Below are 15,000 nucleotides of genomic sequence, written 5' to 3' on the forward strand. Positions count from 1 at the left end.
AGATAGATAGATAGATGATAGATAGATGATAGATGGATAGATAGATGATAGATGGATAGATGGACAGATAGATAGATAATAGATGGATAGATGGACAGATAGATAGATGATAGATGGATAGATGATAGATGGATAGATGGACAGATAGATAGATAGATAATAGATGGATAGATGGACAGATAGATAGATGATAGATGGATAGATAGATAGATAGATGATAGATAGATGATAGATGGATAGATAGATAGATATCTGTATCTTTTGTGATGGTTCTCATCTCAATCAGCATCTTCAATACTTCTGGCAGATGTTCACTGTCGTGATGGAGGGAGGAGGGCAACAACCATGGGGAGGAAAAGAGATGGAGAAGTTTGATCAGTTAATAAATACAGCATTGAGAAGATCCTGCTCCGGCTCAGCAAAATGATCTGCTGTTCAAATACACTGTCTTATGTGTATCCATCCACCCATTTTCTACTGCTTATCCTGTTGAGGGTCGTGGGGGGTGGAGTCTATCCCAGCATCCTTCAGGTGAGAGGCGGGGTTCACCCTGGACAGGTCACCAGTCCATCACAGGACCAACACATAGAGACAGACAACCATTCACACTCACAGCCACACCTACGGTCAATTTAGAGTATCAATCAGCCTCGTCCCCTCTTGATGTCTTTGGACTGTGGGAGGAAGCTGGAGTACCAGAGAGAACCCACACAGGAACAGGGAGAACATGGAGACTCACACAGAAAGATCCTGTGATGGAGCCGGGACTCGAACCAGGAGCCTTTTTGAAGTGAGGGGACAGTGCTGACCACTGCACCACCGTGCAGCCTGTCTTGTGTGTCGTTTAATTAAAAGCAATACTTCACCCAAAACTGTTCTTTTCTTTAAGAACCAACTGTAGAACCAGCCTCACTGTTTGGCTCCACTCAGCAGACATCATCACATCACCTTCACACACTTTGACGTGTTGTCTTGTCTTATGTCGTGTTGTTGTAGTTTCTTAGGTTTCTGTCCATCTGCCTGCCCGTAGACAACAGACATCGATTAGCTGCTGGCTGATCCTGCTGCTTTTACTTGTGATTTAGCACTGTCCCTGTAGAAATAAACAATAGAATAAACAGATAAATGATACAAATAGGCTCATGGCGCAGGAGTGTGTCTCAGTGAGTCATTATTCTGAGTGTGTGTGTTACGTGTAACCCTGCAGATATGGTCGGGGTGTCGGGGCGGACTGATGAACACGTCCTCTTCTCTGTCTTAGCCTAAACTGTTGATGGGGAGATTTCACCCGCAGAGGAAAAAGGACTGATGTATTGAGTTGTTCAGGGATTTGATTGTCAGATGAACAGTGCTCTTGATTAATGGGACAGCGGGGCCCAATAACTGTAATTACAGTTATTTTCTAAACTCCACACGACTAATCAATCAGACACTCGGGAGAGAGAGAGGGAGAGAGAGAGAGAGAGCCAAGGGGGCAGCAAAGATCCAGGAGGAGGTAAATTATATACAATTAGACAAATGTAGCTTTTGTCTCGGCTGATGTAAAGAAAGAGTGGAGGTACTAATCATCTCCCATCATTCAGCTTATCCACTTGTTATAATCATGTATTGTTAGCGGGGTCGCAGGGTCAACTCACTTCCAGTTCAATCGGCTCACCGAGATTCCGTTAAAACTCAGAAGAAATGACAGCATCAATTCAATCTGCGGGGAAATCATTCATTTCGGAAATAATTAGGAAAAGCTCATCATTAGCCAATTATGTGTCCATTTAATTGATCAAGTTTTACATTTGGAAGTGACTAAATTAAACATGACTGCATCTGATCTTTATATAATGTGGCAAATCACATTTCTCTCTGTAAAGTCCATTTTCAGAAACATCCATATCCAAATATCTTCCTCAAATAAACTTCAATTAATGGAGCATATTAAATAAATAAAATATTGAGTCTATAATTATGTTTCGTAAAGCCACATGGTAGAGATGATTGGTGGAAAATGTGAGCCTGCATGATTCTCATTTAGAGAATTATTTCTTAGCTAGATTCGTGCCAAATGAGCTCCAGATTACAATAATACAACCGGGGAGCAATTAAGTCCATATAAACATGTCCTGCTGAGTGCTGGCACACACACACACACACACACACACACACACACACACACACACACACACACACACACACACACACACACACACACACAGCCTTCACCGCGTCCTGCCCCAGATCCATCAGCAGCAGGTGAAGGCTAACTGGACAAACAGCCAACATCACCAGCAGCTGTCTGGGTTAGCATTGCTAATACACGGGGCAGTTATAAATGTCCTTAGGCTGAGACATGAGGAGGCGACCTGCAGGAGCCAAGAGAGGACACATGGACGTTAGTGAAAGTGCTTTTGAGATGCATTCATATGTAAATGTGTGAGAGTACCTGTCTGTTTTGAGGATACTTCCAGGGTTATACTCTTCAGAACACCTGAACAAGAATCTTTTTCTTCAATCTTAAGAAGGCAAGAACAGTGCTGAGCTTTGTTTTAGAACATTCGAAAATTGTAAAAGAAAAACAATTAAATGAAACATAGAAAGCAAAGTAAAACACTGAATGAAGGGGGATGTGTGTGTGTGTGTGTGTGCGTGTGCGATTCCACCGCTGAAACGCTAGTAGGCAGCAGGGCTTTTTGCCACTGAGTTAATCTTCTTTGCATAGTTTAAGCAGGAGCAGCTGAAATGGAGTAGTTCACCATATTGTTTTACTGTATTTCAGCAATCCTCCTGTTTACTCTGTGCAGAGAATGAAGCAGAAGGTAGCCTGCTGGACCAATTCAACGCTCAGCTAGTTAGCACCTGTAGCGACAGTTATCCAGACGTGCGGCACAAATGCATATTGTGAATCTCAGTAAATGAAGGACACGTTAATACAAAACACCTGAAGCAAATGTGAAAGTATCTGTGAGTGTGTCGTAGAAACCCATGATGGCTCATCGGAAAATATAAGTGATTGATGCTAACGCTCATATTAGCCTCCTTGCTAGCGCGCCCACATCCCTTGTGGCGTTGCATGTGACAGAAACACAAACAAGACATACAAAATACATCAAATCACGAATAAGATTAGAGACAATGATTTAAAAAAAAGACTTAAGGAGAATTGCTGGGATAGTCTCGTGAATCATGAGGAGCACGTTGCCGTGCGTGAGTTAGCGTGTGGAAGTGCTTGGTGCTGCACTGAAGGACTGAGTCATGCAGCACCTTTATGAAGGGAGTGGGTGGTGCTGCAGAGTAACATGTGCCTCCACTCAGAGGGAATGAAAGCGCCCGTATGCAGCCGCGTCTCCTCCTGCTCATCTGTGGCCCATGTTAATATGATTAGACTGGATTATGGTAATGTGTGGGGGGACTGGGTGGGTGTGGGGCGCTGCTTCGCCGTTCTTGTTTCGGGGAATAGTTAATTGGTTGGGCTGCTTTGATGTTGTGGTGATGACAGAAGGGGGTTGGTGGGAAAGCCTGGCAAAGGTGCCCTACAACTCAAGCCCATTTTATTTCTGGCCTACAAGGGATCTATGCTGGCGAGGGGTGAAAAGGAATGAAACCTGATGAAACTGATGAGAAACGATGCAGATCCGCAACACTGGGATTATTCAGAGGTATGAGAGAAAGAGAAATAGGCCGTATTTGAATCCTCTCCAGCAGAGTGTCAAGTGTAAACCACACCAGTTTAGTCCACAAATCTAGAACCTGTAATGCTTTTTAATTGATATCAGTGAAAGCAGAATACCTGCACACTGAGATATCACAGTACAAATAATTACTTGGATACGCAGTGTGAATACCAATGGTTCTCGGAGGGAGGTTGCAACGTGAAGCTGTATTTAAGTTATACTTACATGCTCGTGTTGTTTTCAGTCAGAAGGCAAAGGAGACAATGCTTTTTAGACATGAAGTTGCACACACACACACACACACACACACACACACACACACACACACATTTTCCTTGTGACTTCTGTAGGTTTCCTGACTCTGTTGTGTTTTCAGCAGTGCTGGTGCTACGCTCCTGCTCCTACCAGACACAAACAACACATGAGGGACTGAAATCCAACTCTAGTTCCATACAGGTCAGCCATATAGGATGTGGGACAGACGCCAAACACGTCCTACAATTTAAACAGAATCGCTGACATTCAGTTACCATAAAAATTAAAAAAAAATAAGTCGTTCCCCAAATCAAGCCGACAGCTCAGTGTGGCTCCGATGGACTGTATAGGGAATGGACAGAGCGTCCCAACAGTCGTGCCAACTGACAGCATTACTTCTAATGACCAGCAGGAGGCGTCATCTAGTCTCACAAAAAAAGAACTCCGTTAAATATTTTCTCACTCGTTGTTATGGGCTCGGTGACGAGTATTAAGAACTGTGTGAATTATGGTCCCATGAACTAAAACAGATAAGAAGAAAGGAAGGAAGAGGAAAGCTTCAGGACGAGTGCTTCCATTTATTTGTCCAGTGAACTTTTAGAAGGAAATGAGCATTCGTTGTGTTTCCATCGCTGGTTTGGAGTGGACCTCGACTGTAACGGACAGAAAAGAACAGGTTGTCGACAGGTGATGAACGGCGGTGCTGAGCGTTCACCTTCAGTTTGACGAGTGGTGTTTCGTTCTTAAGCACATGAAGCAAGTTTATTTAAAACAAAAAAAAAAAAGGCTTTCAACATCACGAGGGAGCTTTTTGAATTTTGCCATTTCCATTGACCTTGTCTGATGTGTTGATTGACTTGTGACCAGGCAGGCTGCATCTACAGTAGAACCCCCGCTGCCCTCCAGCTTCACCGTCCGTCACATGCAATAACCTCCGGTTCAAAAAGCCAAAATGGCGACGCCTCAACCAAACTCCAGGCCTCCAGGCTGGCCCACAAACAAGGAAAATAATGTTTGGCACCTCGCTGGATAAATACTGAAAAAAAAAGAATGACACTTACAGCCAAGAGAGTTTCATAAGTAAAAATCTTGCAATTTTATTTGCATATAAAGGCAGCTAAATATATCACAATGAAATGAAAGAGAACTAACATTTCCATGAAGAGGGATACAATCAGAGAAAGAGCGAGAGAGGAACAGAGCACAAAAAGAGCATTTACAGCGGCAAAGTTGAAACAACTATTGGCAACATTTTTTTTTTTGTGCTAGCAAGATTGCATTTACACACAGTGCAAAATTAGAAAAAAAAAAAGCAATAAAACACAAATACTATCAGATTTACACTTTAAAGGACAACTTAAGCATGTTTAGGCAGGCGTGTTGTTGGGAGTAAACAGCACCTGTTGGATTGTGACTCTGAAATATTTTCCTCTCTCATCCAAAATGAAGGAGTACCCCACCGGGAGAGTCGATACAAAAACATGAAAGAAAGAGCGTCAGATAGTAGGAGCAAGAAAGAAACATGTCAATCATAACTGGCGCACACAGGAAAAAAAACCAACAACAACAAAAAAAAAAAACGCACCAGATTTTCTTTTTTTCTCATCAAACACAACTTTTAGTACAGATGTTTTACAACATGAATATATAATATATATATATTTTTATACATACTTTTTTCCAAATTAGATCAGAAATGAATGGGATGTTACAAAGTGTTGGGCTGTAAGTTGATAGCTCTCCGTCCCTGCGTTGGTTAGGTGGTGGTGTTGCGGGGATGATGGGTAATAAATAAGGACTTTTCTCTGAGCTCGCAGAGAGTGGGGCTCTAGCTGAGAACATTAAAGCTAGTTTAAGGCAGCGTCCCTGTCAGCCAATAAGAGAAGAGCAACTGACGAGAAAGCAAAACAAAACAAAAAAAGACCTAAACACAAAATATCCAATGATACAACATAAAACAATGGCATCCATTGTCTGGCCGAACCAAACATAAAGAAATTGTACAAATTCACAAAGCTTTATTTATCTTACAGATCTGATCAATATTTATCAAGAGCAAGATTGTTTAATCACAAAAAAAAAACCTTAAAAAACAAAACAAAGGAGAATACCGGCGTTCGGTGGTGGTGCTGAGGTATGGTGGCTCAGAGAGGACAAAAATATATATTCACCTCTTGTTTTACAGAGATCATTAAATAGTTCGGGTTCAAAAAAGGAAAAATATCTAAACAGCTTATATCTGGATTATGAAATGAACGTATTTTCAAATCATCCCCCGTGTTCTCGTTCTACGTCAGCATGGTTCTATTGTGGCGCTGGTCTCCGTGTTCGCCCGCCTGGTGGAGCAGCACGCTGCCCTGCATGATGATGTCAGGACAGAGTCACTGACGCCTCTGATGGATGCAGTTAAGATGGTGATGTGCAGAGGACATTCAGAGAGGGAGACCAACATTAATGGCACAATCTGGAACAAATAAAACACCGATATTCTCCTTTAAGCCCACCACTCCCCACCCACATCTCCAAATATTCTCAATCTCAACAACAGCTTTGAGAAGAAGACCAAAAATTGGCAAAGAAACACTTTGATGTTGTTTTTTTTTTTTAACTTGACATATTTATAGAAAAAAAAAATTGCTTATAAGACCCATCCCCCTGTCCTCTGGTCTCAGGAGCTGGCGGGGTTGGGCAGGTCGAACACGATGGGGGGGTTGGTCGGCTGGAAGCTGACGGTGCAGGTCGAGGCGTTGATGAACGTTGTGTAGCCGTCCGTCATGATGCCGTAGCCTGAGGGGAGAACGCATGCATGCGTCAGATATCAGAGCTCAATACAGTTATTTGGTTCCCACAAATTAAACAGAGTGTAACAGCATAATGACCCTCATTGATCAAACCTGTTTACTGCGACCGCGGTCATGTCAGCGCTACTATGGGAACCAACAACACTCGTCCTCTGGTGGCCTTACTGCCTGCAGATGTGTAATATACAAACATGACAAATGACCTAATTTGAAATTGCTGGAAAATTTGGGTACAGATGATTCAGGTTACTGAGGACAGTAAACTGAAATCTCCAAACCAAAATCCCTTGATGCGTAGCTCCTTCACCCTGTGTTTCCAGGTGCTGAGGGGGACACCAGCTGAATGGTCCCGTGGAGCTGCTGGTCTCCACGGACTCGACTCATCAAGTCAAACTAATCAGGCCGGAGTTCCTGACCTCCGCTCCTGCTAGCACCAGCATATGTGATTAATTCTGCTTTAGATTGAGTACATGACTGCACTGTCACTGTGTTTACTTGAGGCCTCTAAAAGAAAGGAAAGCAATGATGGCCAGAAGAACATTCTGGTATTCCTAAGGTAACGCGGCCTGTTATCATGTCGATGTATATTCTTACAGGTCTGAAGGTCTTTGCACGCCAGATGCTTTTTTTGTGTGATTAATTTCCACATGCCACTTTTTTCCCTAACTGACTTTTGTCAGGAGTTCTGTCACAATGAACATGAGTACTGACCAATCACGTCGTGTCCTGTCACAACAGCCTGATGTGGGTCAACAGGACCCTGCAAGCTGCTCACCACAGTTGTGTACACGGCACAAGTATATAAACACACACATTTGCTTTACACCCATGTGTAAACGTCATCGTATTGTGTCATCATTACATTCGGGTGTGCTATAATGATTCATTTGTAGAGGATAATGATCTACAGTCACCCAAAGGTGCTTTGTCAGAGCGCTCCCTGTAGCGTGCGGCCTCCCTGAGTATTTCCCCAGACCAGATCACCTGAAGACTCCAGCAGGCTCCCGTATGCTCACTGTTAACAGATAGTTGTCTACATGGACAAGGTCCAAAACTGACAACGCTGGCCTGAGTGTGTGTGTTCGTGTGTCTGAAGTGTTGTGTGCATCGAGTTGAGAGGTGCAGAGGACACATATTTATTTGCACTTTTCATTTACTGCATTTGATTACATGATTACAGGCCAGGAGACGACATGTTTTGGTGGTCCCGCGTTCATCTCTGGGATCGCCCTGCAAGCCCAGGAATGATGTCCACATAAGGACAAGGAGGTGACTCTCCTCACATGTATGAGACACATAAACACGACTCCACACAGGCAGCTGATTGGTATGCTCCTCTTTGATGAGGATCATGGTTACTTTAGCTGAGTTAAAAGCCTGTTTTCATTTTCGAGCGCAGGTACAGTGTAAACGTGTTTGCAGTCTAAATGTACATTTTCTTCACGCAACCATAGGGGGCCCTCAGGTTGAGAGCTGCAGCTCTACAGGTTCAAATCTGCTCAGGGTTCTTGAGCCTCCCTCACAGCTGAGTGTGTGGTCGGTCGTAGCGTGACTGAGTCAGGAAGCGGGGTGGCTTCAGTCCCGCTCCAGCTCTCCTGAGGGTCATTACTCACTCTCTACACTACCTTCATGTATGCCTCCGAAGGCATGAAGTTTGGGTCGCACCCTCTTCTGGACCGTGTTGAGCAGTTCCACACAGCCGACCCTCTGCAGCTCCTTAGGGACCCAGTCTCGAAAACCTGTACGCACACAAACACACACATGTACGACTGTTGATGTACTCATCTCCCCCTAAAGTCCTGACATGTTGTTACAACGCTGATGGGTGTTAAGACAAATGTGAACATTCTTATACCTCACACACGATGAACACACTTCATAACCACATCATTGTCCAGTGATAAATAGAGTATTTATCACACTCTTAAAAGCACACAGACAATAACCTGACTCAGCTTTTGTTGCAGGTATAAACTGGGCAGCTTTTGATGATTGACTGTAGCTGGAATTAAAACAGAAGCTCAGAACTTTCCCACATGACAAAAACAAAATTTGTTTTCTGAAGTCATTTTTCACACAATGTTGAAAAATGTAGAGAAATGTAAGGAGGAGATTCTCTCTCCAGTCATGCTCAGCTTGTTAGTTTTTATTCAAACACACATTCAAGGCATAAAAATAACTCCAATGTGTGGCAAAGCTTTTTGAGAAAAAAATGCGTGTGTATATGCGCATATATACCATGGTAAAATTCCACCAACTCCTTCTCCCCTACAACATTTATAAATGTGCTAATATATTTCACACCAGTGGTCTCCTTCTCTACCCTCACAGTCCTTCCACTACCTTGCTGTTGTAACATAAGTCTAACCCCACTCCTCTGCTGCGGTGCTTTCCGAGTGTCAGCATCATTTTTCTGTCTTGATTTTTTCCATTTTGGTTTCCCCAGTTTTGGAGCGCCATCCTACAACCACCCCTCCCCCCCAAACTCTGCCTTCCTCTGCCATGATCTCTCTCCTTGTTTGCAACGTCTGTCACACTGCTGCAAAATCAAGTTTCCATGCAATCAAAGCGCCGTGGCGACAGCTAGACTAGCAGCAGCAGCAGCAGCGGCAGCAGCAGCAGATGGAGAGCAGGAAAAGAGCCGGCAAACAACTGGGAACCAAACAAGCAGCGAGAAAACTTCATCAGGTCATAGTGGCCTTTTCTTCTCTTCCATAAAGTCAAATCTGATTCTGATGGATTTCGACGCCACACACGCACACACAGACACAGACACACACAGCTACAACACCTCCAATATATCCATGCAGATTGGAAATAATGAGCTACAGCACGAGGGAGCTGTGATTGGTTAATTGGACTCACCGAGCGGAGGGCCGTGGGTCATCAGGATGTCGATGCCCTCGGGGACCAGGTTCCATTTATCCAGCAGAGACTGACCCCGAGGCAGGTTGAACCCCCAGCCGTTAAACCACGGAGTCCTGCAGAGACAGAGAGAGCAACATTTGATCAGCAGAGGAACTCAAACATCATTACAGCAAAAACCGGAGGGACACCAGGAAGCACTATCACACACTCGCTCTCTATCGCACCTTTCCTCCAGCACCACACTCTTGTTAGGATCCTATTTTGCTGCAGGCAATTTCTCTGAATTATTTCATCAGTTTCTTTCAAACCAAACAAAACCAAAGAGTAAAAATCAGGAGGTCAGTATATACTTTAATAGAAGTAGATCACTTGCAATGTTGTGCAGTTCAGTGAGTCAGATTTAGTCACTGAAAGTACTTTGCGGCACAACTAAAAAGAGATAGTGTATGTTTTTAAATAAATGCAGTATTTTTTTAATGATACTAATTATTTTGTTTTACACAATTAATTTAAAAGCAAAGTAAATTAATTATATCTGCAGAACAGAGCTACATTTAACTAAACAACAAATAATAAATGAGTCACCAGGAGAATGTAGAGAAAATGCGCGGGATGGTTAATCATGTATAGTTTGAACATAGCCAGAACTGGACAGAGTGGTGCATTGGTCCACTGGAGGAAAGGTTCACAGTTCAGGTTTAATTCATCTGCCAGCCAAAAATAGACGCCTTAGTGTGGAGTCTTGCAAGGGGCATTTAAAAAAAAAAGAAAGAAAGAAAAAAGGGGGAAGAAAGAGTGAATTTCTAAACAGTAGGGGGCCCTGTCATGTGTCAGCCCCCCCTCCCCGCAACCCGGTAACAGATTGACTGACAGCAGCCGCGCCACCTCCGGCAGCCTGGATTGGAGGCTGCGGCTCCGGGGTGACAGGCAGCATCTCAGCCTTTCTCGGCAGACACAAAGACAGCCTCGATGTGGCTGAGTGAGAGAGTGGGCTGGCTGGATGGATGGATGGATGGATGAAAACAGATGAAGAAATAAAGCGAAGCATGCAGAGGTTGGATATTGGAGTGGGGGCAGGGACACTGAAGGGAGAAAAAGAAGTGGAGTAGATGCTGGTTGATGAATTGAGCCTTCATTTATCACAATAGTAGTAATGGCAGGAGAAGGCTGACAACAGAGAGAAGGAAGATAGATTATCAGCACAAACACCTCAGAATAGCAGCTGAAAAACATTCTTTTAATTTCCATAGGAGGTTCAGATGGTCACTGGTGAAACGATCCTGTTGCTGCAGTTATTCCCTGGTTTCTTTGGGACAGTTGGAGACGCCTGCGGTCACTTAGTGATGGTGCCTGTTATAGTATTTGACCAGGGGGAAATCAGGGCTCCAGAGCCATCAATAAGTTTTGTTACAGTGAGGGATGGAGGCTGCGTTGCTAATCAATACTCGCTGTTCCACAGAAGGACTGAGTGGGACTAACCAGAGCACGAGCAGCCTCACAAGGTTGTAAAACATGAGATCACCGTCCCTCCTGGTTTATTTTAAAACCAAACTCCTAAATTTCCTCGGCTGAGAGAGAGAGGGAGAAAAAAAAACATTGATTCAGCGTGTCGAGAGAAAAGAAGCGCTGGCCCGGCCCGTTTGGGTCTGCTGCTTGAGCAGTATCGAGTGCTTGAACACAAAGGCAGAAGCTCACCCTTTGATTTGCTCGCTCCCTCGGCCTCTCGCTCAGCGGAGAGCTGAAAAATGAGGTTAAAAATTAAATGTGAGGAGCAAGGGGGAGTGAAGGCCACAGACTGAACTGATTAATTAGAACTAATCACACAAATCAGTGCTAATGGAGGTCTAATGGATTACTGGGAAGACTAGGTGCTGCTGCTGCTGCTGCTGCTGCTGCGGTGTGAGGGAAGTTAGAGAGTGTTGAGCTGAGCCGGCCTGCTCGGCTGACTGCACACAGAAAGCACCAGCAGAGCATTTGTCTGACTCCGCTCGTGACTAATAGCAACAAGACCCAACTTTGAAAAATAGCCCAACACATTTATTTTCGCCCCATTCAGAAAAATAAATTGTGCTTTCTTGTAGAAAAAATAAATAAACAGCCGGGACGTTGATTTTCCTCCATGTTTCACATGTTTTTCCCGCATAAATACATTCATCTGGGAGATGAAACATAACCCCCGACATGAGCCGTGGATCCAGAGCCAACCAAAAGGTCCTGACTGAATGCAGAGCAGGGCGCCGCAGCTGACGCCACAATAGTCCCATTGTGGGCTGTCTGCCTGTGAAATATACCTTCCACGAAAGTGCATTTGTTAACCTCTGCTAAGATTAATGACATCCCAGTCACATAAAGGAGGGATGGTTTCCTGTGTGGCAGTGATACAGGTTTTATTATACTGTACTGCTGTGTGTGTGTAGCGGGCAGAGTGCGTATCCAAAAGAACAAAATGTACACTGCTGGTGTCTCAGTCTGCTGTGAATGTATGTAGCACCAAGTGTGTGTAGTGATCAGACAATATTCAGAGCCCAGTCATGCCTCGACACTTGCCATCTGGAGTGCGTCGCCGTGGAAACAAAGGAGAAGCGTCTGCAAGCCGGTACAGTGTGAAGTAAAACCATCACTGAAATAGAAGTCGAAGACTGCAAGATAAATAAAGGAGGAAACACGGACAACCGTCAAGAAAAAAAAAAGGAGAGGACCTGCAGGATAGCGGCCGTTCGTCATGTAACCGTCGCACACTTGCATCCAGATGAAGAGAAGCTATAAAACCCTTCTGCAGCTAACCAGTAAACTTGCTCAAAAATATCTGCTTTAACTCAAACATCAGTGGCTCCTTTCAACACGCTCAACAAAACAAAACACGCATCACAAAGACAAAAGGCTGCTGGTAACCGTGGTAACAGGGACATTTAATGATTCCCCCAGAATCAAACGGTGGAAACAGGTTAAAAAGCAGGCAGCAGCGGAGGTGAAGCAGACAGAAGCCATTTAGCCCTCGTGTGCAGAACGTCAATATTCAATTAGGCTGGTGGACATCATTAGGACGGCAGCACAGCGTCTCTCTGGGCCTGACACAGCTCTTAACCCCTCTGCTCCCCCGAGCCGCTCTTCCTCAGACCCTAGACAGGCTATGATACCCCCCCATCACTCTCTCTCTCTCTCACACACACCCCCCAACAGCTTCACTCATCTCATTTGACCTTTTAATGAAGCTCCTCCCACAACTCATGGATCGTTTTAATCTTTCCTCACACCTCAATGGATCCGAGGCTTCTCCGACAGTTTTGTGTCACTGACCCACAATTTAGTTTAGGGATGTTATAATTCTAACAAAGTCAGCGTACGTGGACACACATGAATTATAACTGAAACCAAAAAAGTGATCATTATTCTTCTATTAGTTTACTGACAGAAAGATTACTGAGCGAATGAAGTGATTGTTAATGGAGCAATAATCTTGCTAACCAGCTAACACAGGACTGTGCCATTTAGTAACGTAAGTTAGGACCTGGGCTCGCTACGAGCCCCCTCCTCATGTCTGAGGTGCAGGGTGGAGCCTGGCAGCTGAGTTTTTCAGAACACACACTAACTGGGAAAATGTAAAGTTTCCGCTCGACTCCTGGTTATCAAATAGAAACCAAGCAGCCCTGCGTCAGCGCTGACGCTGCACCCGTGAACAAATCAGACCCCAGGATACTCGAGCCACTTCCCTCCATGGCTGCTAGGCTCGTCATGATATTGCATGATTGTCATTTTAAGAGCATTTTAGGGGGGCACCATGCGGTTGGACAAATACATAAATCAAGCCACATGATTATTTTGGTAGACATTACCATTGTGATTTGAGTCATAATTAGTGGGACTCATCATGGCGCATCAAAAATTTCATTTCAAAGAAGTACTACTTAAATCACGATGGAGCGAGATTTACTGGGGTCTGTTCCACGTTAACGTGTAATACATCCGGAGCCATTACTGCTAATAATAATATGATAAAGCAAACCCTTTCAAAGCGAGCACAACTTTTCTTAAGTATATGTGGCATCAGAATAGTGACAATAAGAAACAATACTTGAACATCCTGAATGCACAAAACTAAACACAAAAAAACAAAAAACGGTTGATGTACTGATGTGAACCAACATGCATGTAAACACAGTAACTGAAAGACTGAGGGCTTTATATCTATACAGCAATTACTGTGACAGGCCTAATACTACGTAAATGTAGCTAACGGCATTGGCACTTGTAGTATTAATAGATTAGGATTTTTACCATGTTGGACAGCACAACCTACTCCCACTATGCTGCCCCCTGCTGGCTCAGACTGTGGAGGAAGCACCAGTTGTTCATAATGACTAATAAAACAAAGGCTTGAGGGTGAATAATTATATTTCATGGTTTATATGATTATAAAGCAGGTTTCAGGTCTACAGAAGTGACAAACTCTATTTACGGTCATTTCATAAACCATGAATCTAGGATATAATCTGCAGATTAATTAAGGGATGAGTGAAATGAGGAAAGGGTGTGTGGTGTACTAGTTTCCTGATGTTGCTGCTGCAAATGTTTTCGACAAATACAAACATTTTTATTCATTTTTCCATTTGTTGTTGTTCAGATTTTATGCAAATCTGAACTTGCAGATTGGAGAATTTGTTTTCCTCATCACTGTGCATTTGGGGCTAAATAAAGCAAATTTAATTTAACATAAATATGTCTAGAATCCTCACTTGATATGTTTGCATGTTGTTCCTTTCACATTCATCAATTATTTTGTAACAAGAAGCATATGCAGTCAGCTACTTGTGTACATTTTCTTGTCCAGATACTTTCTGATAGATTTCAAACTACAAGTCTCTCTACTGGGAGCCTCTGTAGTTTCATATTTCCAAGCCCTCTCTCATACGCTTCCATCAAACCTGCTGTTTATTCAGTAGTTGGCCCTCGAAATGCTTTCTACTTAAACACAGGTTGATCCCTTTTATCACACACACACACACACACACACACACACACACACACACACACACACACACACACACACACACACACACACACACACACACAGAGAAAACACGCACACGCACCCTCATTTGCCATGTACAGAGGAGCCCGTTAAACAGAGGCGGAGAGCAGACTTTCAGCCACCTCTCATTGTGCATCATTCAAAACCCAGCACCCCCAAACATCTGTTGCCCTTTTCAACAGTGGACACAGACACAGAAACTACACAATTTGCAGTAAACACTCACGCCAGCAATTCTGTGTGTGTGTGCTGCTGTGTATTTACATCTGCGATGCTCTTTTAATAACCACATTAATTCTTTCTCTTCACCTAAAACCTAAACAAATAGCTGCCTTTAACACCAAAATCAGCTTCACTTTGCCTCCCTGTTGAGCACATGTTGTGT

General features: G+C 43.7%; 1 protein-coding gene across 2 annotated transcripts in view; it reads right to left on the bottom strand.

Annotated features, from left to right (window-relative positions):
- Nucleotides 1-5,000: 5,000 nt before the first annotated feature.
- Nucleotides 5,001-15,000, bottom strand: part of mpped2a (metallophosphoesterase domain containing 2a) — a 69,996-nt gene continuing 59,996 nt past the window's right edge. For both annotated transcript variants that reach the window (XM_086179591.1, XM_086179582.1), the window contains 3 exons: nucleotides 9,584-9,699; nucleotides 8,344-8,457; nucleotides 5,001-6,704 (listed from right to left, as the gene is read on the bottom strand). In XM_086179591.1, coding sequence (XP_086035717.1) covers nucleotides 6,586-6,704; nucleotides 8,344-8,457; nucleotides 9,584-9,699 — 349 coding nt within the window. In that variant the 3' untranslated portion in view covers nucleotides 5,001-6,585. The remainder of the gene's footprint in view (nucleotides 6,705-8,343; nucleotides 8,458-9,583; nucleotides 9,700-15,000) is intronic.

The sequence above is a fragment of the Aulostomus chinensis genome, chromosome 2 (assembly GCF_037954235.1).
Source record: "Aulostomus chinensis isolate RoL2024-O1b breed Wild chromosome 2, RoL_Achi_v1.0, whole genome shotgun sequence".
Lineage (NCBI taxonomy): Eukaryota > Metazoa > Chordata > Actinopteri > Syngnathiformes > Aulostomidae > Aulostomus > Aulostomus chinensis.